Source organism: Lacerta agilis, chromosome 9, assembly GCF_009819535.1.
Source record: "Lacerta agilis isolate rLacAgi1 chromosome 9, rLacAgi1.pri, whole genome shotgun sequence".
In the NCBI taxonomy this organism is placed as follows: Eukaryota; Metazoa; Chordata; class Lepidosauria; order Squamata; family Lacertidae; genus Lacerta; species Lacerta agilis.
In genome coordinates this window covers 1,276,324-1,303,030 of record NC_046320.1, presented here as the reverse complement: position 1 = coordinate 1,303,030, position 26,707 = coordinate 1,276,324, and the positions used below count along the sequence as shown (strand labels likewise).

Here is a 26,707-nt window from a genome sequence, read left to right as displayed (position 1 = left end):
GTTGCTCCATCTTTTACATAAACCAAACGTGTAAATATCTTAAGAGTGAGGCATTGATCAAAAAATGGTTAAGCATGATTTAGTTTGGAGAGGGATGTACAGACAATTTATTTAATCAGGTTTCCTATTTACATTTAACTTTCACATACTATTTTCCTACTCTATGATAACAATTCACTCAACACATCAACAGCCTTTTCATAGAAAAAAATGAAATATTCATTATAGAACAGTAGTGCATACATTATACTCCTGAAAAGCCAGCCTGTACTTTAACACACTAAAAGTTTGGAAGATTTGTTCATTTGAATTTAAGGTCAAGAGATGCACTCGTGTGATTCTAAAATTTTGGTTAGTAGTCATTTTGTAGTGTTCTGGACTTGACGTAATGCTCAACAAACACTGGTGAAAGGCAAGCAGCAGAAAGGGGGGGGTGGGGGTGGGAAAGAAGGGGTGTTGCAAAATGAAGGTACCAGACTTTCCTCATATAAACTCTGGCCAATTGCTCAGTGATTCTTGCATGTGGAGTCCTTCTGATGAAAGACTCCACATGCAAGAATCAAATCAGTACCACTTCTAGCAGTAACTTACCAAGGTTACCTTTAGCTTTTGTGCCAAGCTGCTCTCTTCCCCTAATAAATGGTCTCAAAATAGTGTTTACTTGGTTGCTATGATGTCTAGATATGTGGAAAGCTGGCTAAGGTAGTAGGGGGTCACAGTAATAGGGAGGTACTGAAAGCCAAGCCTTTGCCCATCACCAGTGAATGTTCCTGCCGTCCCAGTTTATGAAAAATGGACTTTCATCCAGTCAAAGCCAGCGAAGGAACTGCTGCAGCTGACTCAAGCAAACCACTGGAGTGGAGAAAATGGTGTTCAAGCTTAGGTTTGCAGCAGCTTCTATGCGTAGGTTCCTCCTGTGATGAGCAACTCGTAAGCAGGGTCCCGACTCCTCCTGCAGAGCACGATGCAGGCACACAGCATACCCAGCAGCTGCAGAGAAGAGGAGAAGGAAACTGAGAACACAGCAGCATTATTTGTACCAGGTATTGGCCTTCTGAAAGCTGCCCAGACACCACACAAACGCAATTCAAGCCATTCTGTTTCAGGAGGGTATTGCCAGCCACCGTATTTTTCACTCCATAAGACGCACTCCCCCCCCCCCCCCCCGCTAAAAAGTAAGGGGAACTGTCTGTGCGTCTTATGGAGCAAATGCATGGTCCCTGGAGCCGAATTGCCCAGGGGCCAAAAGCAGATCGTGCTTTTTTTAATACAAAGAGAGAAGGGGGTGTTGAAAGGAAGCCGCTGATCAGCAAGCGATTGGGAGAGATAAGGGTCACTGGCGCCCTTTCCAGCCCCTCCCCCTTGCCCAGGCCTCCATTGTTGAATGTTCTGCAGAAGGAGGCTGTTTGTTTCCCCAGCGACATGTGACTGGCTGATTAGATTATCTGTCTGGAAACTGTAGCAATGGCTCCCTTTCCTTTGCAAAAAGCTGCAGAACTGTGAGTTGAACCCCATAAAAACAGATTTTTCCCCTTTGCAAAGTAAGCTCAACAACTTTAAGCTGATCCTCAAAAAAGGGGCTTTCCCCCTTTGCAAAAGAAGCTGCACTACTTTGAGCTGATCCCCGCCCCAAAATGGGGCTTTCCCCCTTACCTCCTGTAAAAACTAGGTGCGTCTTATGGTGCGAAAAATAAGGTGCTTTCTGTTGTGCGATCCCTCATTTGTTCTGTGTTTCATTCAGAATCAGAAGTGCTTGCTATTTGCAACTCCCCTTAGCACCAGAGGTTTTAGGAATCACCCCACCATGGGGGCTGCCATGAGGTGAAGAGGCAGGGTGGGTGCCCCCTGGCACATACAGGAAGCTGCACACATATCTGGTTCTGGTACTCAGCAGGAACAGTTCAAATCTGTGGCTGTGACATGCAGAACTTGGCACATGCACACCAGGCATGTTTATCAATCACACAAGTGCCCTGACTCACAACAGGAGAAATGACATGGGGGAAAGCACTGCCCTTGGTTGCCATGTATTCTCTGTAGGGAAAGTTCAAGTGTTTGGCACCCTGACTACAGCTTTTATAAAATCTGACAATTTCGCTGAAGATCAGTTTCCTCTCAAACACAACATGCTAAAAATGATACAATTAAAACACTTGCGGAGATAAAATTATCGCAAAGAGGGTAAAGGTTCAAACAACTGATTTGTGTTGATGCCTTTTCAGCATGAACCACCACCAGGTAAATTTGACTCAAGAAAAGTGCTTATCTAGTTGATAAGCCAGATTCAAAATTCTCCCTCTGGGTCATTTGAACATGTGGGCGGAGCTGCTCACTTGTCAATTACCTGATGTCAGGTAACTCTTCCGTTGCAGCCCCACCTGAATTGAAGCAGAGGCTGCAAAGAAAAATCTTTTAAAGAATCTCTCTTGCAAAGGAAAAATAAAGACTGCAATGTACTTGGTGTGGTTGCGATTCTCCGTGCCCACACCCAGATGTGGTTTAATGAAAACCAGGCCACATGGGAAGGCCTGGTGGGAGGAGAATCACCTGCAAGCACCCTTTCCCTGCCTAGCTTCACCCAGGTGAGAGAATAATCCTCCTTCTGGCATCTTACTCCCCCCAGCCAGCAGGGATGGGACTGTGCCAACAGGCAAAGCCTCTTTGCTTGCCGGCATACCTCAATCTGTTCCAGAATTGGATGTTTAACCAGGAAGGGCACACTGCATAGTCCCATGTGTAATATCACTTATGTCAATACTTCAGGACTAGCTGTTCTGTGCAGATGTTTGCGTGCTTAGTTCAACACACTGCTTAAACAGTCTTTGAGGAAACAGTGTTGGCAATTCTAGAAATGCCCATATTGAGATGAGGCCATTTAAGAACCGTCATGTATGGAGACAGAAGGACATTTGAAGTTTTTTTGCCTGGTAAACCTGGTCAAAACAATACAGAAAAAATGGGAAAGCTTTGTAAAAATCTCTGCAGGAGATGGAGAACACACACATTAAAAGTTACATATTTTAAGTCTTACCTGAATGGCAGCAAATGCCAGAGCTGCCCAGATAACATACATCATGATCTCTTGTAGTTTCTTTACAACCAAAGCCTCACATCCCTTGAGGAAAAAGAACAAGCCAGTGGGGGTGCTGTTAACGGTAGTATTTCTCTTCTAAAATGCTTGTGCTACATTCAGGGACACTCCTCTCCCCAATCCAAACCCTTTGCCGTCTGTTAAATTTATGGAGCTTAGAAAACTGCAGGTTGTGTGTATTGCTCTGCGTCCTCTGTACTCTTGCCAGGCAAAAGGGAACCCTTGGCTGCTCTAAGCATTAACCAGAAAGGCAAGAAACAAACAAACCGCTGTCCTCAAGCCCTTGCTTACAGTTGCTGCCTTAGAAGAGGGCTGAGAGATGCACTGCCTGCAGCAGCAAGTCTTGGCACCTGTGCTTCTCCGTGGAACTCTTTCAACGATGGTGCTCCTGGTGTCATCCTTTTCTACAATGTGATAACCTGGGTTTTATAGCATTTTGTTTTAGCATATGAGGACTCATATACAAAGCACTTGGGTGAAAATACATTTAGGTATTTGCTAGTCGATATGTAATAGTCAGCAGGGTATGGCAGAAAAAATACCAGACTTAGACCAGGGAACCATTTAGGTTCAGAGCCACCTTTGCCTTGCTGGCTGGGTGGCCTTGCATCAGGTCCACCTGCGCTCCCCCCCCCCAGCCTAGCCTCCCTCACAGAGTGGCTCCTTTTCCTTGCAAATTTTGCAGCTTAAGCAAAAGAGCTATTCACCTCGGCATAAAGGTCTGTGGGGTGAGCCAAACTTCCTGTGCAGTTGCTGCTGGTGGCTTTGCAGCAGCTGAGAGGGACACTGTTGTTTTTCGTTTCTTTGAACCAGTTTGTGGTCTCCCAGTCACTGTAGTTGTGGATTCCACAGCAGCGCAGCTACAAAGAGAGAGAGAAAGGGTGAAGAATGCCTGCAGTGAATCAAATTGTGCTCACTAAAAAGAAATACATATTTAGCAAAGCATTAAGGTCTGTGGGGCGAGGCAGCATGTTCCAGGATTCCTCTGCCTACTTTAGAAAGAAAGACTTCTTCCTATCTCAAAAGATGAGCAGCAATTGGGTATCTTCCAACTAACGTATTGGAAGCATGTGTGAACAATACACCTGCACCCTTCTACGTGAGCAACATCATGCACAGAGTGCCTCCAGCTGCTTCTAGGCCAGAGACTTAGGCCACTTCTCACTGAGGCGGTAAGCCTGGGCTTCCCCAAAACAGGCTACAGGCAGGAGCTTGTGATGAAATGCTGCTCCGCACTCAAAATTTCCTTCTGCACAGAAAGCAAAATGCCTGCAAGAACTAATAAAACAGAAGACCCCTTCTGACAGCATCATTCCTAGCATTGTTGGCAAGGGAAAAGAGGAATACTATCTTAAAGAAAGCAACAAGCCAGGAGTGGACTTCTTCCCTTTTCCGTAAGCAGTACAGTGCTTGCCTTGACAGTGTTTACATTGGCTCTCACCTGCCTCTGCACATAATCAATAGCACGGCTCGCAGCATCCGGGTTAGTTCCATTGTATGTGTCATACACCTTCTTAATACTGTGATTGACTTCAGCCTCCACCTATTAAAACAAACAAGTGCAAGTTCTTTTCTAAAGTTATTCCATTTGGAGGCCTGCTGAGCCCCCATTCCCTTTATGAGTCTCTTGATCAGTGTGTTCAGTTACAGTTCCCTGATGTATCGCTTAGAGTGCCTCACCTTCTGAAGCAAGGCAGGTGGTGACTTTGGGCTTTTCTCACTCACAAGACGGCTATTGCCATAGGGAGAGCACAAGCAAGGCTGCTGTACCTTGAATGCAAGACCCAAGCTGGAAGCAACTGCATTTGCTTGTATTGCTCTGGCTCACCATTTGAAAATGGTGGCCTCTCCCAGCCTTGCCCAACCTGGGTATGATCAGATGCTTTGCACAACTCTGACGATCCTGGTCCATTGAGCCATGCCCGGGGGGGGGGAGGGGCTGAATGGATTTCAAAATAGCTGGAGGGCAAGGGCTTCAAACTGATTGGCTGGCTGGTTCTCACTACTTGGTCAAAGCTTGATCTAAATGGGGCCCCCAAATGGGGCAAAGATGGGTTGAAGACTAATGGATGGGGTGAAGGCAAACAGCAGCCTTCTAGTGTGGAAGCTGGTATGTCTGCAACCCTTGTGTATTTTCTGGTCTCCTTCGCTTCTACCCTCCCTCAATCAAGGGAAAAGCTTTGGGAAATTTCTTTTAACTGAAATCTACATATTAACTGAGGTGGTCCCTTTCAACTGAACAACTCCATGATTTTATGATTTACTTAAAAGCATTTATAAACACTTAACATTGAAAAAATATCTAAGTGGTTTAGAATAACAAACAAACAATACCAGCATACAAAAACACAACTGAAACTCATAAAACAGTGCACAAACATATTAAAACTGTAAGCATCTGATGATAAAAAACTGGAGAGACCAGTAAGAGTTTGAGGGCCCGCAACAAGCAACAAATGATGTATGATGTTAAAAAACACATTTTAATACTGTACATTTGTTTAAAATTCATCCAACTATTTGAAATTAGTGAAATTTCTGTGGGTCTAGTTCAGTGTTAACTCTAGGGGTTTTGTTTTTAGAAATTTCTACAAAGGCAGGATAGAATGCCATAAGAACAGCAGCTAGGCATACAGTAGTAACTTCCCGGATAGCTCAGCAGGTTAGAGCGTGGTGCTGATAACACCAAGTTTGCAGGTTCGATCCCCACATGGGACAGCTGCATCCTCAGGGTCCCTTCCAGCTCTACAGTTTTTTGATTCTGTTAGCTACAGTCATCCAACTTCTTTGCTTGCTACCTTATTTTTCTCTAGCTCTTTATCTCTTTGAAATTTTAAAATACTTTTCTTAGCATGTGCCCACTTTATTTTTACATCTATAATCCCATTCCGATAGCCTCCAGCAATTTTATTTATCAGAAATACAATGCTACAGAATCCTAAGCACAATTCACCACAACACTCAGCACTTAAGAAGAGACAACTACCTTTGCTCTGTAGATATAGCCCAGAACAACCACCACAACTTCAGTGATAAAAACCAACAGAAGGATGATCACAAACTGCAAGAAAAAAACATGTTATGTTGGCAGCTTACAGTTTTGTGAAGATATAACTATTCTATTTATAGGTTACACCAAGATATTCTAATAAAGTCCTTCGGTAATGGTGAATGCACTCAATACTCATTGTGTTTAGAGTCTCAACTCTACCGGTAATTTGAGGAAGCAAATGCACCATTTCAAAAAGATCAAAATAGTCGTCAAGTTCAGCATACAGGTTCTTTAGACAAGGTACACTAAGCTTAGGATTGCTGACTCAGCATTCCAAATGGTGCATTTCAAGAAGCAATTATTTTATGATGAAGACAGGTAGCATTTACAGCAACTACTAGGCTCCAAAACACACTGGCAGTTCTGAGGAAACGCTTGCCAGTGTGTCAAAAGAAAACCCTTTCCAAACATCAGACTTACTATAGCGAGTCCACAGCGGCTTTCCCGGATCGTGGCACAACAGCCAATCAAACCAATGATAAAGAGAAGTGTCCCCACCGCTATGATAACCACTGCAGGGATGAGTGTATAAACATCTTCAAAGAAGTGGTCGTAGTCATCGTATGTGATGAAGACATAGGCTCCCACATAGCACAATATGCCAGCTGCCGCCTGCAAAAACAAAGGGAGGGAAATGGCAAGATCAGAATTCCTTTTAGCCTAACACTTGGGTTGTGTGTATTTGTGCAAACACACACAGGTTTTCAGGCTTCTGCTCAACAAATATACAAATATTTTATGGGGTGATTTCTTTATAGGTTATGCTGTAGCTCAGTAATACCAAACTAAATGCAGCATTATGCAAATCTATGGTTGCAATCATCACCACTTAGTACAAGCTACTGGTTAAGCATGAACCGCAGCAAACTTCAGCAGGAGATGCTATTAACTGCCTCACACAAAGCTTCTACTAAGGATTGAGGTGCTAAGCATTTCATCCCTGACAATTAACGACCTACTTTCTAGCAGATGGCAAATGCACCAACTCCTTCCCCTCTCAACTTGAGGAACTGATATTCTTCAATCCCAGGAACCAGAAATGCTACCTTATATATTACTCATTGTGACTGCACCAAAAGTCATTGCCAGCTTAAGCCCCATTGCCCAAACCCAGCAAACTTCCAACTCAAGCTGCTGATTGTGCTAATCGTGCAAAATTATTTCCGCTTCCAACTGTGGGAATGTTCAGGGTGCCAGGAGAGGATATATTGTTTATTAATATCTTTCCTGATTTGCACTAGCAAGTTCCTTTACACAGCAGAAAACTTGTTGTAAACCTGTGTGTTTCTTAAGACAATACACAATTCAACCTGCCTTGTTCAGATTGAAATGTGTTCTAATATTTTCCTGGTAAGACCCCTTGAATCCCTCTTAAAAGAATAAAGACACCACAGTCTTATTCATAAGTAACAAAAAGAAAGTTTACTTATGATCAGGCAGAGTACACGGAATAATAATAATAATAATAATAATAATAATAATAATAATAATAATTCCACAGCAAAAAGGGTGCCTAGACATAGTCTAGGGCTAAAGTTCCTAACAATGAGTGTGGGGAATTCTAAGCAAAAGTGCAAGATGAAGGGCTGTCCCCCAATATGGAGAATGGATGTTCCGCACTGGTGCCCATTTGCAAGGGAGACCATAAGTTCTTGGGACACACATCTGTCTTTACATCTGTCCCATGAACTTAATTCCCTCCACCATCTTGGCTCTCCTGCAAACTACCCTGTAGTCCCCTAGATGCTGGCTTCTCCAGGCCACTGAAAACTCAGCTGTTGCTGATGCTGTTTGCTTCCAAGTGTCAAGTTCTCTGCATTGCCACTACAGATTACTGCAATGCTGCTCCAGAAAAGAAGTACTGGTACAAGGGCTATTGGAACTTCCCAACACTTGCATCCTGCCATCAGAGAGAAGCTGCCCAAGTCTCCCCAAAATGTAAACTAGGCAGGCAAAAGGTTCGTTTAAATCTCCAGTCTAATTTATTAAAACAGATGGGGACACCATTGTGTTGAGTGATAAAAACCAAATGAAACCACAAGCCTGAAATCTTATTATGCTAATGTTTTTATGTGGCAGAAGCACTATAATCTTATTGTAAGACACTACCCTTGCGTCATGCGAAAGGCTGGACTGGATGAATCCCAAACCAGAATTAAGATTGCTGGAAAAAATATCAACAACCTCAGATATGCTGATGATACTACCTTGATGGCAGAAAGTGAGGAGGAATTAAAGAACCTTTTAATGAGGGTGAAAGAGGAGAGCGCAAAATATGGTCTGAAGCTCAGCATCAAAAAAACTAAGATCATGGCCACTGGTCCCATCACCTCCTGGCAAATAGAAGGGGAAGAAATGGAGGCAGTGAGAGACTTCATTTTCTTAGGTTCCATGATCACTGCAGATGGTGACAGCAGTCACGAAATTAGAAGACGCCTGCTTCTTGGGAGGAAAGCAATGACAAACCTAGGCAGCATCTTAAAAAGCAGAGACATCACCTTGCCGACAAAGGTCCGTATAGTTAAAGCTATGGTTTTCCCAGTAGTGATGTACGGAAGTGAGAGCTGGACCATAAAGAAGGGTGATCGCCGAAGAATGGATGCTTTTGAATTATGGTGCTGGAGGAGACTCTTGAGAGTCCCATGGACTGCAAGAAGATCAAACCTATCCATGGTGGATTTGTTTTAAATCAAACTGATTTAAATCATGATTTAAATCACTAGTCAGTAAGGCTCAGGGTGGATTTAAAATAAAAAAAATCTTTTTAAATTAAAAAAACAGATTTTTTAAAATTTAAATCGGATTCTTTTTATTTAAATCCACCCTGAGCCTTACTGACTAGTGATTTAAATCAGTTTGATTTAAATCAAATCCACCCTGAATCTATCCATTCTTAAGGAAATCAGCCCCGAGTGCTCACCTCGAAGGACAGATCCTGAAGCTGAGGCTCCAATACATTGGCCACCTCGAGAAGAGAAGACTCCCTGGAAAAGACCCTAGAATCATAGAATCATAGAGATGGAAGAGACCACAAGGGCCATCCAGTCTAACCCCCTGCCAAGCAGGACCCCGATGTTGGGAAATATGTAGGGCACAAGGAGAAGGGGACGACAGTGGACAAGATGGTTGGACAGTGTTCTTGAAGCTACCAACATGAGTCTGACCAAACTGCGGGAGGCAGTGGGAGACAGGAGTACCTGGCGTGCTCTGGTCCATGGGGTCACGAAGAGTCGGACACGACTGAATGACTGAACGACAACAATCCTTGCATGATGTGAATCTGAATTAACACTGCTCAGTATGTGCTACACCTTAGCTGTACCGAATAGTACTTAATTTCAAAAAACATTGACTAGATGACCTTTGTGGTACCTTCCAATCAGTGACAGAGCGAAACTGAGATATGAAAGCTATGAACTAAATGGCACCTTAAACCGAGGTTATGAGCACAACAACAGAATGTCTAGGTACATTTTTTAAATAACAAGAATACAAAGCTGAAAATGAATGAACTGCAGCTAAAATATTATGTTCCTTTTTCACATGTCTTCCCCTGCCCACCCCCCATATATTCTTAAGAGGGTCTCTTCTCCAGTCTTCAGAGAGTAGCTGGAAGTGGGGAGGCAGAAAAAGGTCCTCCTTTCCTTCCACTCTGCAGCTTTTAATTTGAAATCATAGGCGCAGTACTGCACCCAGAGCTCAGAAACGGCTTGCATCAATGAAATTCCATGTCACAAAACACACCTAGAACAAGGGAGTTTTGAACACTGCTGGTGATTCTATCTCAGCCAGTATGCTTCTGATTTGACACAGGCAGATTTGTACAATTTCACACGAAACATTTTTACCAGGTTGTAATCGCACATCCAGACCGCTTAAAAACAGGAAACTGAGAACCAAATTCACATATAGAGAGGAACATTTTTCAGTTGGACAGCACAGGCTTTGCATTCAAAGATTTCCAGGTTCAATCACCTCCATTTCCCACTTAGAAATCGCAGGTCATGGATGATGGGAAGGACCTCTGCCTCAGACCCTGGAAAGATGCTGCCATGTGGAGCAAATAACAGCTGACTTGGTATAAGGATCTTACTATAAGCTTACGTAAACTAACCCCCCTTTTTTTACTCTCCCACATGAAAGAACTATTTAATAGCAGGCTCTTGGAATGCAGCTGAATTGTCTGGAGAGCCACCCATAGATGCTAATGGGCAGGAGACTCTGCACAGGGAATGGCATGCCAAGGTACGTGGGGCCAAGACCATGTAGGGGTTTGCAGGCAGCAGCCTGCATCTCAAACTGAGCCTGGAAAATGACTGGCAGCCAAAAATATACCAGCGCTAACACTTTTGCGATATTGGCAACAATCCAAATCTTAAAATAGGTAAAGAAGATTATGGCACAGCAGCATCTACGTAGGCCATTTTGGAGCATGTACCAGTTTACAATTCAACCAGCTGCCTCCTTTAAATTTTGCATGAGTAAAACTATCTTCCATCAACATCAACTGTTTTCACACACTAGCAACACATCCTGTAGAATTCTATCCATTACATTTTATCTGCACAATCTGAGTGAATTTTAGGAACAAAAAAAGTTATATTGAAAAATAAAGACTTTCGAGTCATCTGCCCCCAAAATGGCAACTAGGCATTCCATTTTGGCGACTGGTTTAAGGAGCATATATATCTGAGTTTCTAACACTGCCAGGCCCCATGATGCCAATCAGATGGTTGAGTTTGCACAAGAAAGATCAAGCATTTTGAAGACTTCAGAGAACCCACTGAACACTGCAGGGCACACACAGGGCAAGACACTGCCTGTCCCACCAACATACGGCAGCTTCCTATGTGTGGTGTAGCTGTTAAGTGTTGAGCTAGGACTAGGAAGATCCCGGTTGACATTTCCAGGCAGCCATGAAGCTCATCATGGGGGATTGGGGCCACTCATAACTGCAGTTTACTCACAGGATTGTGAGAAAAGAAGGCATGGGAGTGGAGACTAGGAAAGAGAGGGCGAGAACCATGGAGCTATCCTGGGATCCTTGGAGAAAGGGCAGTCATGTTGCCCTCTAGAATAGAGTCAAAATATAAGGTGATATCCAATACTGGTCACCCTCAGAACAGTTCCACTGATTTTGACAAGTCTACTCCATGACAAACACATGGAATATCACCCAAAGACTAGTTTTGAAGCCCAACTGGAATGGATCAAGATAATCCACCTCAGCCTGGAATACCAAGAGCAGAGTGGCAAAGGCAATCTTGAAAACAGAGTCCTGATGAATCTGACCCAAAGGGTGCATCGGCTCCCCCTCTCCCTTTTCATAGCAACCAGCACTTCTGGGACACTCAGAAAACTAAGGAACCAGCTCTCCCCTCCTGTCTAATATTCAGAGGTTCCATTTGGCCATCATAGTTAATGCAGGTGAAACTCGAAAAATTAGAATATTGTGGAAAAGTTCATTCATTTCAGAAATTCAACTTAAAAGATGAAACTAACATATGAGATAGACTCATGACATGCAAAGTGAGATATGCCAAGCCTTTGTTATAATTGTGATGATTATGGCGTACAGCTGATGAAAACCCCAAATTCACAATCTCAGAAAATTAGAATATTAAATGAAATCAACAAAATAAGGATTGCAAATAGAACAATAGTGCACCTCTGAAAAGTAGAAGCATGCATGCATATGTACTCAGTACTTGGTTTGGGCCCCTTTCGCATCAATTACTGCCACAATGCGGTGGGCATGGATGTTATCAGCCTGTGGCACTGCTGAGGTGTTATGGAAGATCAGGATGCTTCAATAGTGGCCTTCAGCTCTTCTGTATTGCTCGGTCTCATGTCTCTCATCTTTCTCTTGGCAATGCCCCATAGATTCTCTATGGGGTTCAGGTCAGGCGAGTTTGCTGGCCAATCAAGCACAGTAATCCCATGGGCACTGAACCAGGTTTTGGTACTTTTGGCAGTGTGGGCAGGTGCCAAGTCCTGCTGGAAAATGAAGTCAGCATCCCCATAAACCTCATCTGCAGAAGGAGGCATGAAGTGTTCCAAAATCTCCTGGTAGACGGCTGCGTTGACCCTGGACTTAATGAAGCACATTGGACCAACACCAGCAGATGACATGGCTCCCCAAGTCAACACAGACTGTGGAAACTTCACACTGGACTTCAAGCATCTGGCATTGTGTGCCTCCCCATTCTTCCTCCAGACTCTGGGTCCTTGGTTTCCAAATGAGATGCAAAAGTTGCTCTCATCAGAGAAGAGGACTTGGGACCACTGAGCAACAGACCAGTTCTTTTTTTCTTTAGCCCAGGTAAGAAGCTTCTGACATTGTTTCTCGATCAGGAGTGACTTGACAAGAGGAATACGACATCTGAAGCCCATCTCCAGGATCCATCTGTGTATGGTGGCTCTTGATGCACTAACTCCAGCCTCAGTCCACTCCTTGTGAAAGTCCCCAACACGTTTGAATGGTCCTTTCCTGACAATCCTCTCCAGGATGAAGTCATCCCTGCTGCTTGTGCACCTTTTTCTTCCACACTTTCCCCTTCTGCATAACTGTCCATTAATGTGCTTTGATACAGCACTTTGGGAACATCCAACTTCTTCTGCAATTACCTTTTGAGGTTTTCCCTCCTTATGGAGGGTCTCAAAGATGGTTTTCTGCACAACTGTCAGGTCAGCAGCCTTTCCCACGATTGTGATTCCTACTGAACCAAACTGAGAGACCATTTAAAGGCTCAGGAACCCTTTGCAGGTGTTATGGATTGAGTACTGCACCTTTTCACAATATTCTAATTTTCTGAGATTGTGAATTTGGCGTTTTCATCAGCTGTATGCCATAACCATCACAATTATAACAAATAAAGGCTTGACATATCTCACTTTGCATGTCATGAGTCTATCTCATATATTAGTTCCACCTTTTAAGTTAAATTCCAGAAATAAATGAACTTTTCCACGATATTCTAATTTTTCGAGTTTTACCTGTAGTTACTGATGTATCCACAGTGTTCTCGAAGCTACTAACATGAGTTTGGCCAAACTGCGAGAGGCAGTGAAGGATAGGCGTGCCTGGCGTGCTCTGGTCCATGGGTTCACGAAGATTCGGACACGACTGAACGACTGAACAACAACTGATGTATCCATGCTTCTTTAATGTGCTCCTAAAAAAACCCCTACATAAACCAGCCTATTCTGTGGCACATTCTATGGCAGCATATGCCACAAGTTATTAAGCAATGTGTAAAGAGCCTAAAGAGCCTATAGGGACCCAGGTGGCGCTGTGGGTTAAACCACAGAGTCTAGGGCTTGCCAATCAGAAGGTCGGCGGTTCAAATCCCTGCGACGGGGTGAGCTCCTGTTGCTTGGTCCCAGCTCCTGCCCACCTAGCAGTTCGAAAGCACATCAAAGTGCAAGTAGATAAATAGGGACCACTCCCGCGGGAAGGTAAACAGCGTTTCCGTGTGCTGCTCTGGTTTGCCAGAAGTGGCTTTGTCATGCTGGCCACATGATCCGGAAGCTGTCTGTGGACAAACACCAGCTCCCTTGGCCTATAGAGCGAGATGAGCACCGCAACCCCAGAGTCGGACACGACTGGACCTAATGGTCAGAGGTCCCTTTACCTTTCAAGAGCCTATAATTGCCTGTGGTTCTCTGAAGTCTAGCAAGTGTTCTAAGAAGAAGCCTAGGTTACAGTCGCAACAACGCAATGTCTAGGCACCCTTTGTTTTTTTTAAAAAAATAAAAACAAGATCACAGAGCTGAAAATGAATTGTGAATATTGCCAGCACAATAAAATTTTAAAAGCGTAAAGTGGTGTTTTCCCACTTTTTTGCTGCTGTTTTGATTCCCTTGGGTTATTTCAGGTATGGCCTTTTGAAAAATGGAAGCAAACAGCCATTCCAAAATCATACAGCACTTCAAGGAAAGTTTAGCAAACATAGCTATTCCTGTCCCAACATCAGGAGCAGAAATAAGCAAAAAGCGACTAGGCCTGTCAAATATCGTACATCAGTCTTTTAAAAAAATAAATACGGTAAAATCCATTCAAATCTGTTTAAGAATAGTTAACACAATCTCTTACAATACTATTTTGCTGGGCGCTACTTCCCAACACTGTACAAACTTCAAATAACTTTTAAGTTTCCTTAGCAGCTGCTCACCCCCCAAGCAAGAACAGCAGCAATAGCAGCCACACACCCAATGCATTTATTTATTTAATTCAGACATGCATATCTAGCTTTTTTAATCCAACGGGTTCATGTTAGTTTACAACTGAAGTGAACCAAAACATCCAGCAAAACTACCAAATAAACAAGTATCAATAAAACCAGGACCACAAAACAGGTGCAGCAAAGCATCTTGTTGTTGATTAAAAACCAAGGTAAAGAATGTCATCTTAGCACAGTGCTAACATATAACACACACACACACACACACACACCCCACATATAGAGAGAAAGAACAAACTTAGTTGGTCTCTAAGGTGCTACTCCCTAGAAAAGACCCTGATGTTGGGAAAGATGGAGGGCACAAGGAGAAGGGGACGACAGAGGATGAGATGGTTGGACAGTGTTCTCGAAGCTACTAACATGAGTTTGGCCAAACTGTGAGAGGCAGTGAAGGATAGGCGTGCCTGGCGTGCTCTGGTCCATGGGGTCACGAAGAGTCGGACACGACTGAACGACTGAACAACAACAACAAGGTGCTACTGGAAGGAATTTTTTATTTTGTTTTGACTATGGCAGACCAACATGGCTACCTACCTGTAAATATAACACATAGCTTAGTCCTGCTGGCCACATGACCCGGAAGCTGTACGCCGGCTCCCTCGGCCACTAAAGCGAGATGAGCGCTGCAACCCCAGAGTCATCCGCAACTGGACCTAACGGTCAGGGGTCCCTTTACCTTTACCATGTTAAAATGAAGGGTGCCAGACAAGCCTTTCTGAGGAGGGAATTCTAAAGATGGGAAGCAACCCATGATAACAACAGAAAGGAAAAGTCGCTCCTTAAGGGAAGAGTATTTATTGTATTCATGGACTATATAACTCCCAGTCACAGAACAGGCAGCCAATTGACTGGTATTCCAACCCTACATTGAGCTACCTGCCAAAGCCCCACCATAGTTATTTTAGATTAGGTCCATACATGGCTATGGAAGTTGTTTAACAAATGCCAGAGTCATAATGCCAGTCAAGTATGTGTAATGCAACTGTGCAATGTATGTGGAAATCATTTAGAATGCATTAATTTTTTAAAATCAGTATGGCAAAATCAGTGTCACACCACACTGTTCTGCTCTATCCCACACCAGCTTAAAGAAATACGTAATCACACTTGCCAGAAATCAGGGAATGAGGCACCCAAACATGCAGAATTAAAGGGCTTTTATTTAAAGAAAAAAAGTAATACCTCTTCCAAGTAGAGCAGATGTTAGAAACAAAGTTGTCAAAAGACATTTGGGGAGTCTTTCACGTTATCTCCTAAGAAGTCAAACGCTAATCTGAAGTCCATTAAAATACTACATACTGCAAAACACAATATATTATTTCCAATCCAAGAGAGAAGACTCATGTCTTCGAAATACAATGGTACCACTGGTTACAAACTTAATTCATTACGGAGGTCCGTTCTTAACCTGAAACTGTTCTTAACCTGAGGTACCACTTTAGCTAATGCCGCCACGCGATTTCTGTTCTCATCCTGGGGCAAAGTTCTTAACCCAGGTACTACTTCCAGGTTAGCAGAGTTCATAACCCGAAATGTTTGTAATCCGAGGTGTTTGTAACCCAAGGTACCACTGTACCACCATTCCTTTTGATTACAGTGGTACCTCTGGTTACATACTTAATTCGTTCCGGAGATCTGTTCTTAAGCTGAGGCACCACTTCAGCTAATGGGACCTCCAGCTGCCGCTGCACCGCCAGAGCATGATTTCTGTTCTTATCCTGAAGCTAAGTTCTTAACCTGAAGCGTTATTTCTGTGTTGGCGGAGTCTGTAACCTGAAGCGTATGTTAACCAAGGTACCACTGTATTAGCAATCATAGGCTAACTATGGCTTGAGCAAAGGAATCTACTTTCTCCCATTCACAGAAACCTCAATGTCCCTGAACTACCAGGAGAGAACTCGATCTCTGCACTCATCGCCCAGAAGCACTCGCCCATCCATCAAACCTGATCATAGTTATTAATGGTTCTTCAAGGGTAACAATGTTAAGTGTGTTTGCATGAGGAAATCCCAAGCGAGTGTTTAGCTGCACCTTCATTAAACATGCAGGGATTCAGTTGCCAGTACAAATACTAGTGTCCACGGAGATTCCCTTAAGTATCTGAAAGAGAGGCCCGCTTCTAGACTGACTGCGCGGAAGGAAAAGAAAGGGCAGCTCACCAGGAGATCACAGAACCATTTGTAAGACAGCTGCAAAACTTGCAGAGCACACAGGGTCTATCCCAGCACAACATCTCTGCTCTTCAGAAAAAAATGCATGCCCAGCATCACTGAAACACAGTTGTGTTAGAGAGAACACAGGGATATTGTCATGCTTTTTAATTTTAAATTTACAAATCAAGTAGGTAATGAAGGTGGCTGCAGTATACAAATATTTGCTTCATTTATGCCACTGTAGCACAAGTCTGACATCTTGTTTTTTATTGTGATGAATCTCTAATAATGGGGTCCCATTAGCTGCATTTACACAAGGAAACACTCTTGAGAGGACATGGCCCCCATGAAGGGGGAGGGTTGTGCTAACATTAATCTTTCAATGTTTTAAGAGATTCTCAAATTGTGGGTATTAAAAGGAAGGTCTGCAAAATGAATTAACATTTACAGAGTTATTTTGCCACAGTAATTGTGGCATCTCAGGTATGCCCAACCTTTCATGTAGCAGGATTTTGAAGACTCAGCTATACAGGCAGACCTGCAAAAAAATGGTATCTTGAGAAAGGAGTGTTCATAAGCATGTTGCTGGAGAGGTACTATTCAAAAATAATGAATTAGGTTGCAATCCCAATCCCATATGCCTGAGAGTAAGCCCTTTTGATTTCAGTAGGATTTATTTCTGTGTAGAAATGGTTAGGATTGTGCTGTTAGGCCTGTTCTGCCAAGAATTTTGATATAATAAGACATTTAACTGTGGCTGCCGTACTTGCTGAAAATGAAACATAACATATTTGGCAGAGAAAGAGAGAGATTGAGATTGTGTGTGTGTGTATATATATACAGCCACACACCCCAGTATTTACAAATACTTATGGTTGGTCACTATTGCTGAGGCTGAACCCCATTTATTTTTGTGGTGTCCAATTAACAATTGCTATTAAATTACTATTACAAATGTGATATTACAAATGTGTCACTGATGTGAACAGAGCCGTCTTAAGGGGATCTGCCGCCCTGGCGCGGCTATCCCTCCGGCGCCCCCGCCATGCCGCCTCTCCGCCGCCTCCCTCCCGCGCTTGCCGCCCCTTGGGAGGGGGGTGGGCGAGCGGGGGGTGAGGGGCGTGGCGCTGGAGCGGCGCGGGGCTCTGCGCGCCCTTCCAGCGCTTCCAGGATGGGAGGCGAGGGCGGCCGGCTCGCGCTCCCGCGCAGCTCGCGCTCCGCGCGCAGCTGGACGGCGCGGCGCTGCTGGGCAGCTCGCGCTGCATCGGGCGGGCGGCCGGCTGCGCGCGGAGCGCGAGCTGCGCGGGAGCGCGAGCCGGCCGCCCTCGCCTCCCATCCCGGAAGCGCTGGAAGGGCGCGCAGAGCCCCGCGCCGCTCCAGCGCCACGCCCCTCACCCCCCGCTCGCCTCACCCCCCGCTCGCCCACCCCCTCCCAGAGCCCCAGCTGGAGTGCTGGAAGGTCGCGCAAAGCCCCGCGCCGCTCCAGCTGGGGCTCTGGGAGGCGAGGGCGGGCGGCTTACAGCCCGCCCGCCGGCGCGCGAGTGCCCGCCTGCCCGTGGGGGCGGGGGCGGGTTGGGGAGGAGGAGCCCGGTATGCCGGCGGGCTCGCGGGGGCGCCCCTGGGGCGCCCAGCGCCCTGGCGCACCGCGCCACCGGCTTCTATGGATGAGACGGCTCTGGATGTGAACTGTGTATTAGTTCACGTGGTTTTTTTAAAAAAAAGACTACTGTAATTGGTAAAATGTGTGACTGAATTGTAAAATATATTAACGTCGACAATATACAAAAAGCATTTTTTTTGCTTTGTAATCTTAAAGGGAAAAAAGACATTTCAATGTTGCGCCTGTAATGTAGGTTTAAGGGGCACCTGGTCAATAGCACTGCTGACCACTGATGGTCCATGGAAAGCAGTTTGGGAATGCCTGTTGAAGGCATTGCAACCACTGATGCAGCCTGGGGTTCAAATTATGTCCACGCATGTACCGTACACTGAATACGTTTCTCATCAAACATATAAAGGTTGTCAGTACTGGGAGACAACCCCCATTCCCATCTCTTGACTGAAATGCAGTTCAAAACTATAGCAGTTGTTGTTTTGTAAAAAGCATCACAAAACAGAGAAATGGCCCTGCTGGAACATTGTCCAGCGTGCCATTTCCACTAATAAGTCAACCAGATGTCATAGGCAGGATATAAAGGCAAAAGCCCTCTTCTGCTATTATGTCCCAATAACTGGTATTCAGGGTCATACAGTCTCTGACCCCAGATTACCAGAATCAGATGCAACAGATTGCCCTCTAAAGAACTGCTTTCTCCACAGACAAAATGTAGCTGGTCAAGGGAGCCAGGAACTCAAAAAGGTTGAAAACCTCTGGCTTAGTACAGTATTGAAAAAACTCCCAATGTGTGGCAACAGGAAATGGGGGGAGGGAGGGAGGGAGAGAGAAAGAGAGACAGAGAGAGAGAGAGAGAGAATATAACGGGGAAAGAAAGGTATGAAGGACAACAATGGCCTCATTCTCTTCTGTGCACTTTGTAACCTGAGCTGGCTCTTCAGCACTACCATCTTCCTTGATCTGTGTAAGAGCAATGAAGCCCACAGCAAGCTTCTTCCAAGATGAAGTTACATGCAATTTGAGGCTGCCGTGAAAGAAAAGGTGCCCAGAGAGATCCCAAGAGAAACAGCATGCTGCTCCAGGTCAACAGAAACCGATGCATGTCTAAGCCACTGTGAGCCACTTGTTCTGCCTTAGGAGCTCACTGCTCTCAAATGGTGTTCACGTTACACTTGTTCGGTTTTGAAGAGGAGGATAGAACATTAGCTGCAGTTCTCAAGTTTCAATCTTAGTAATAATTCATAGGCTCAGGTACTAATCAATCTTATTTGGTGCACCTAGGCATCACTAAGCTGAACCCAGACAGGAGCCAAGCTAAACTAGTATACATCCAACAGCTATTAAGGAATGTGCTGCAATTGTTCTGTACAACGCAACACCTTTGAGAGCTGTATGATAGAAAAGCCGCCAAGAAAACCATTTTTTAAAATCTACAGAGAACTTCCAACTCTCTGTTCTGTAATGCTCTGGTGTGTTTTTACACTTCTTAAATCAAGTTTGTTAAATAGCAAGATCTTAAGAGCTACACATATTAAACCATGGTGAGACAGATATCTAAGGATGCACTGGCTGACCAAGGGTTAGGGGAGTAAATATGTCCCTTGTTGTTGTTGTTGTTCAGTCGTGTCCGACTCTTCGTGACCCCATGGAACAGAGCACGCCAGGCACGCCTATCCTTCACTGCCTCCCGCAGTGTCCCTATTCTGTACTAAATGCGCTCCATGTGAAAATTTAGTAAGAACGTAAAAAGCAGGGTATCTAGCAGGGTATCTAGCTTGATCAGACCAGAAGTCCATCTAGTCCAGCGTCCTCTTTGTCAGATAGGCCAACCACAAACTGGGCATGAAGGCAATCAATCGCCCTTTCTTACTTTTGCCCACCCCTCCTCTGGCAAACTGTATCCTGCACACCTGCCTCTAAACAAGGGGGCTCCATTTGCCTCCAGTGCAGAGTGCTCTCTCCTCCACTCATTTGCCAAATCACCTTCTATCATCATGCTGTGGTAATAAATTCCATATGAATTGTGGGAAGTGTTTTTCTATTGTCTTTACTAACCCAACTCTGCTGCCTGTTAATTTGACAAGCTCCAATTCTTGTATATCCTCATAAAAGAGGCACCTTCTCCAGTTAAAATAGCAGATGAATTTCCTAATTTCCCCTAGCCTGTGATGAAAAAACCTAGCATGTTTCCACTGTCATTTTAAAGAGTACAGTAGTTTCTCCTAGTTGCAGGGAAAAATGGATTTGAATACCAGAAACCCTCCTGAAATATACAGTGACCTTTTTGTCAATATTGGAGCTGTTACTCCAAGGCAGCTCAGGCTCGCCTCTGCCTCCCCGGAGTCTTAGAATACCTGTTGACAACAGCTTTAACTCAAATGCTTTTATACAACAGTAGGTAGTTTGAAATGCAACATTTCCCACTAGCTCTAAATTGATACAGGCCAACTTATTTGCATCCTTTGCTTACAGATTTTCTGAAACTGCCAGAGAACTGAACTATTCCCCCATCTCAGCAGCAATATTGCCTTCAGAGCAACACTAACTTGGAAACAGTGGATGAGCCTTCTCATCTCAGCGCAAAAGAAAAGCTGACCACCATATTATAGTGTTCACTGTATCCCATACATCTTCCACCCTCCTGCCTTCTAGAGAAGCACATTGCTTGGCACTTTAAGCATACAATGGTCTGGCTGAAATCTTTTATAAGGCACTGCTTTTAAAAAGCCTTGCATTTGCTTCAGTGTTCGAAACTAACCAGGCGCCTTTGGCAACTCAGGAAAGCCCCCATGGAACCAAGCGGAGATTTCCTGCTGCAAGGTTTCTGCGGCTGAGCACCTGGCATTCCCTCCCCAGAAGCCTTTTTACATGCTGAAGAGACTCCATTGTGGTACTCTTGTGTAAGTAAGCAAACCGCAAAGCCCTCTGCCACCCCCACCTCTCTCTTGGCCTTTGCTCTGCTGCTAAGGAGGCATGCATGTGTTTTTGTATGGGAGTGCTTTTTAACTGTGACTGCAGTACTTGCTGAAGCTGAGACGTAACACAATTGGCTGTGTGTGTCTGTCTGTGTGTGTGTACATACATATACATATACATACACACACACACACACACCCTCAGCCCAGTATTTATAAACACTTATGGTGGGCTACTATTGCTGAGACTGAGCCCCATTTATGTTTGTGGCGTCCGATTAAGAATTGCTATTAAAGATGTGATATTAACAATGTGTCACTGAATTGTGTATTAGTTCAGGTGTTTCAAAAAAACAGAAAGTGCTCCCACATTTTGGGGGGGGGGGGATGGCAACTAGCCATTCTGTTTTTGCTCCTGTAACCCAGGTTCCAGGAGGCAAATAGCTTTTCTGTTCCAGTTTCTAACACTGGTTTGCTTACTTTTGTAGTCTTTAAATTATAACTTGGTTTATTTTTACTTTTTACTTCTATCTCTTTAATTCTACTTTTCCCTTGTATACAAAATCACCTCTATGATCTAAAAACAGCTGTGGCACAAATGTTTCCATCTGCAGCTATATTTCTGTTGCTGCAAACTACTGTACCCTAATCTTATCTGGGACGTTTGATGAAGGAGGATCATTGCCCAGTGGCAGGGCGCCCAATTTTCATGCACAGTGTCCCAGCAGACACCTAGGAATTATACCAAAGACATGATGGTCAAAAGCAGCACCAGTGCTTATTGAAAATGTTCCAAAGCTAATAACTCTATGCAAATTAGTGCAAATAGCACAGTATATTTTTCTTTGAACTGGAAAATGTTCTGATGTCCTAAAGTGTGATCTAACATAGTATGTTTATTTTACTTTTATTTGGTAAACAAAACTAAAAACTTTGAAACTGCCTAATGTTGTATTTGTAATTGGCATCTATTCATACTGCCATACCAAAACAATTTGAGGAAAATCAAGAGAAGCTTACTGGGAGCTGCCAAACAAACATGCCACATAACACTGAAAGGTCTAGAAGTTAGTAACAACTGAACTGTAGAAGTACTATTTATAGCAATGTTATTTTTGCTTATTAATATAGTATTACTGCATTCCAGAGCCTTTTTTTTTCAAACAGCTGGCATAATGAATCTGGCATTACAGTAATTTGAACTCCAGCCCACTGGCGCTTGAAGGTTATACTGTACATGCCATCATGTTCTTCAATTGTATTCCCTTAAATTAGGTTATGCTGATCTCATGTGTTCCTTCCCATCTCTCCATCTTCTAGAGAATTTTTTTTTCTAAACTGCTGTTCTACTAACCTGCATACATCACCTTAATATTGACAACAGCCCCTCCTCCCCAAAAAAGTCTGAGCTCATCTAGCTATAAATTTAAATATGAGGGGGAATAAAAATTTGGCACAAACCATTTATGTAACACAGGGCCAATCTTGAAAATTGTGCACACTTTGTGCCCGACCCAATCTTAAATACCACCTCTGCCCCCCATGTACATTTTCGTAGTTTGGGGCAGACCCAATTCCCACATTTCCCTGTAGTTGCTAAGAACAGCGCCGGGTTTTATGTTCCCTTCTCTCTCCAAACTATTGGGAAGGATGCCGTTGTGGAGCAAAAGGGGCAGGACCTCAACTGGCTCCACAAAAGCCTCTTCCTCCGGCGCCACGGCCGACGAGGCCCCGGCAGATGCGGCCGCTGGATTTCTTCCCTAATCAAACAACTCTTCTAAGAGCGGAAACCGTGTGAATGTCCTTTGAGGCACAGCGAACCACTCCCGACCCCTAAGGGCAGGACGGGCTCCAAAGCGAAAAGCAGGGGGCCCCCCCGGGGCAGCTCTTTCCCCTTCCCATCCCACAAGGCAGGGAGGGTCCAGGGAGCAGAGATCCCGCCGGCCCTCTCTTCCCACCGGGGGGGGGGGATCCGCTTTCGGATTAAGCCACACGCGACCCCAGAGGCAGGGCGGCCTCCCCCCCCCCCGGGTCAGCGGGAGACGCCGAGGGAGGGTCGCCCTTCACGGGATGAGATCCCCTCCCGCGGAGGCGCCTCCGTTTCCCAGCCCCGCGAGGCCGAGAGAGGCCGCGTCCCCAGGGGAGACCCGTCGCCATTCAGGCCTCGCTTCCTTCTGCTCTTCCTCGGGGCGGGTCTGTCCCGCGTGTGCGGAGTACACACGTGCGGTTTATATCCGTGTCTGAACAGGGAGGGAAGCGGGAGGGGCCCGGGAGGGGCGCCTTCTTCCTCCTCCCCTCCCCCCCCTCCGCTCGCGCGGCGCCTCACCCAGAAAATGAGGTTGAGGAAGACGAGGACCGTCTTGGAGGACGTGATCCCGCACTGCCCCATGGCCGACGCCCCTTCCTCCTCCTCTCCTTCTGCCTCGGCTCTCGCGACTGGAATCCCTCAGCCGCCCTGCGCCTCGTGACACCGCCCCTTTGTGACGCCGCCCCTTTGTGACGCCATAGTGGCGGCGGGAGGGGCGGCGAGGAGGGCGAGGCTGGCCGTGGCTTAAGATGGCGCCGCCCGCGTCACGTGATGCCGGAGGACGCGCTCGGGCGGCGGAAGGGCCTCTAAGATGGCCGCCGGCCTGCTTCGTTCGGGGGCGGGGGGAGAGAGAGAGGAGGAGAGGGATTCCCAGGAGGAGGAGGAGGAGGAGGAGGAGGAGGAGGAAGGCGGCGGCGAGGGGCGGGGGGCCGCGAGAGGATCGCCTGCCCACCCCCTCGCAGCCAGAATTGAGGTTGCAGGGAACCAGGCAGAGGCCTCCTCGGTGGTGGCGCCGCCCTGTGGACCGCCTTCCCATCAGATGTCAAGGAAATAAACAACTACCTGACTTCCAGAAGACATCTGAAGTCAGCCCTGTTTAGGGAAGTGTTTAATGACTGGTGTTTTATCCTGTTTTTAATACAGTATTCTGTTGGGAGCCACCCAGAATGGCTGGGGAGACCCAGCCAGATGGGCGGGGTATAAATAAGTATTATTATTACAGTCATACCTTGGGTTGCGCTCACTGTAGGTTGTACATTTTGGGGATATGGACGCGCCAAACATGGAAGTACCGGAACGGGTTACTTCTGGGTTTCAGTGCATGTGCAGAAGTACTAAATCGCACTTTGCGCAGAAGCAGCACTGTGGGTTGCGAATGTGCCTCCCGCACGGATCACGTTCACATCCCGAGCGTCCGCTGTATTATTATGGCAACGTCCTGACACTTGCAGCCCCACTGTTGATTGACAGGTCAAGTTGAATTACATGGGACCTGTGGAAGTTTTCCTTTGTGGTTTTTTTTTAGGGCCTGTTTTCTGCAGAGGCCTTTATGGAATGCCTCCAAAGTCATACCAAACTCATTCTCTTCCTTATGTGACAAAAAACCGAAAAAGGCATGTATTGTCTAGTCACAAGAGGGAGGTCTGCTTAGGGTGGGGGAAGCCCTTAGGTGTGCAGAATAACATAAAAGTTTTAGGCAAGATTCTGAGGTGGAAGGATGACTGAGCATATGCCAAGGCCACAGGAGCTGCAGCTGGGGAGTGGGGGAAGAAAGTGGTATTTGTGTGCAATAGACTATCCTGGAAAAGGGCATGACTGTCTGGCTGCCCTATACAGGAGTGGTCCATACTACAACATTTTGATGTAGTTAGGCCCCACTTGTATTTCATGAACACATGTCTACCAATTTGTGCCTAAAGCAAGGGTGAAATCATAATGTCTGCAACTAATGAATGTAATTTGTGATGGTCCTTTTTGCTCATTGTTTAGCACAGGGGTCAGCAAACTTTTTCAGCAGGGGGCCAGTCCACTGTCCCTCAGACCTTGTGGGGTGCCCAGACTATATTTTTTTTGGCGGAGAAATGAACAAATTTCTATGCCACACAAATAACCCAGAGATGCATTTTAAATAAAAGCACACATTCTACTCATGTAAAAACACACTAATTCCCGGACTGCCCGTGGGCTGGATTTAGAAGGCGATTGGGCGGGATCTGGCCCCCGGGCCTTAGTTTGCCTACCCATGTTCTAGCATCTCTCAGCCCCAAGAGTATCCCCACCCTGCTTTTGGATTAACTGACCTGGTGGGGTTTACCATCTTAGAACATCTTATCCCATCATCTCATTAGCCCATTAAACTAGCCCCAAATGAACAGGTCTAGAAATACCTAACAATTTCCCCATCTCAATCAAGTTTGCTGTTTCTGGTTAGCTTTGTCCCAGATTTTCTTGGGCAGACTAAATATAGGCACAGTTAGGAACTGATTTGGTCTTTCTGCTGCTCTGCCTCATTTTTCTTGGCTTAGAAGGGTTCAAACTCTTAATGTGGTTCACCACAAAAACAAGGTCAATTAAAAAGGGGAACAGCAGAATGATAAACAGTGCTTGTGAAGTTCATTTTAAAAAAACTAGCTAGTTAAGCTGCAGTTCATCCTTAGCCACCCCACCCCCAGCCCCGGGTTCAGAATGTTATAAGCTGTTGTGCCAAAGTACAGGATCCAAGTGTTATTCAGGGCCACACAAGTAATAAGATGTCTGCCGGAGAGTCTGACAATTTCCCAATAATTGTATTCTTCTAAAAAAAAGTTTTGCTCTCCTTAATTTGTGCTAGCCCACTACTGTTAAAGGTGTAATGCATCACATCCTTTCTTGTACCTGTTGTTCTCACTGCAAGCTGCTTCTGTTGGAAGAGAGTCAATCTCTTCAGCAAGGAAGATAAAGGAAATGCCTCAGATTCCTTCCAATTGCTTAGCAATAGTGATTAAATGACTGAGCAGCCTCAACAACAGTGGTGTCTCTGTATCTCCCTGGGCGGAGCCCCAACATGGAGGCGAGGGACGGGCCAGCTGGCCCGGGGGGGGGTGACACTTGCTGGTCCGCCCCTTGCCTCCACGCCGCATCTCCGAAGGCCAGCTGAGTGGCGGAAAAAGCCGCTGAATGGTTTTTTTTCGCCACTCGGCTCCCTGGGCAGAGCCGGCGCGGCATGGAGGCAAGTGGCGGGCCAGCAAGCGTCAGCCCCCCTGCCCCCTTGCTCCGCCCCTGCATAAAGTTTTGTACTAGGCAAACCTCCCTGGGAAGGGTATCACATGCAGAGTGCCACAATGGAACAGGCTCTCTGATTCTTGGGGATCGCATTGTGTCCATTGTTATATGCTGATGACCTAGTTTTGCTTTCTGTGAACAAAATTGGACTTAGCAGGTCCCAATAATATCAGTAGCCTGCTTCTTAGTAACTTGGAGCAGAGTTTTCAGGGAGGAGGTCCCTGTTTTGTGGAACAGCAGTATTCCTGTTGAGATACGGTGGTCAGGTACTCTGTGTACTTACTGGAAACTGGACCATGACGCCAGCCAAGAACAAGCATCCATTATCACCGCCTGTTGTTCTATTTCATCCCCTCAAATCAAGGACAACAATTCAGGGCCTCGCTACCTTGAGATGCTGGCTTTTCCACAATTACGTTGAGCCCTTGTTGTTGGTCTCTAAGGAATTTTTTTATTTTGTTTAGGTTTCAACAGATGCCCTCAGCATACTTGGAATAGCACACATGGAATGGAAATGCATTTATGGGTGTAATCAGGTTGAGGATGCATTATTTGTAAATTTGCCCTTTA

General features: G+C 45.4%; 1 protein-coding gene across 1 annotated transcript; it reads right to left on the bottom strand.

Moving 5' to 3' along the window:
• Positions 1 to 855: 855 nt before the first annotated feature.
• TSPAN3 (tetraspanin 3) lies at positions 856 to 23,502 on the bottom strand. Its single transcript, XM_033159955.1, has 7 exons — positions 23,396 to 23,502; positions 6,564 to 6,755; positions 6,078 to 6,152; positions 4,533 to 4,634; positions 3,799 to 3,951; positions 3,032 to 3,115; positions 856 to 990 (listed from the first exon to the last, which is right to left on the bottom strand). Exons 1-7 carry the CDS (start codon positions 23,456 to 23,458, stop codon positions 898 to 900), a joined length of 762 nt encoding a protein of 253 aa, XP_033015846.1. The 5' UTR covers positions 23,459 to 23,502; the 3' UTR covers positions 856 to 897.
• Between the last annotated feature and the right edge of the window lie 3,205 nt (positions 23,503 to 26,707).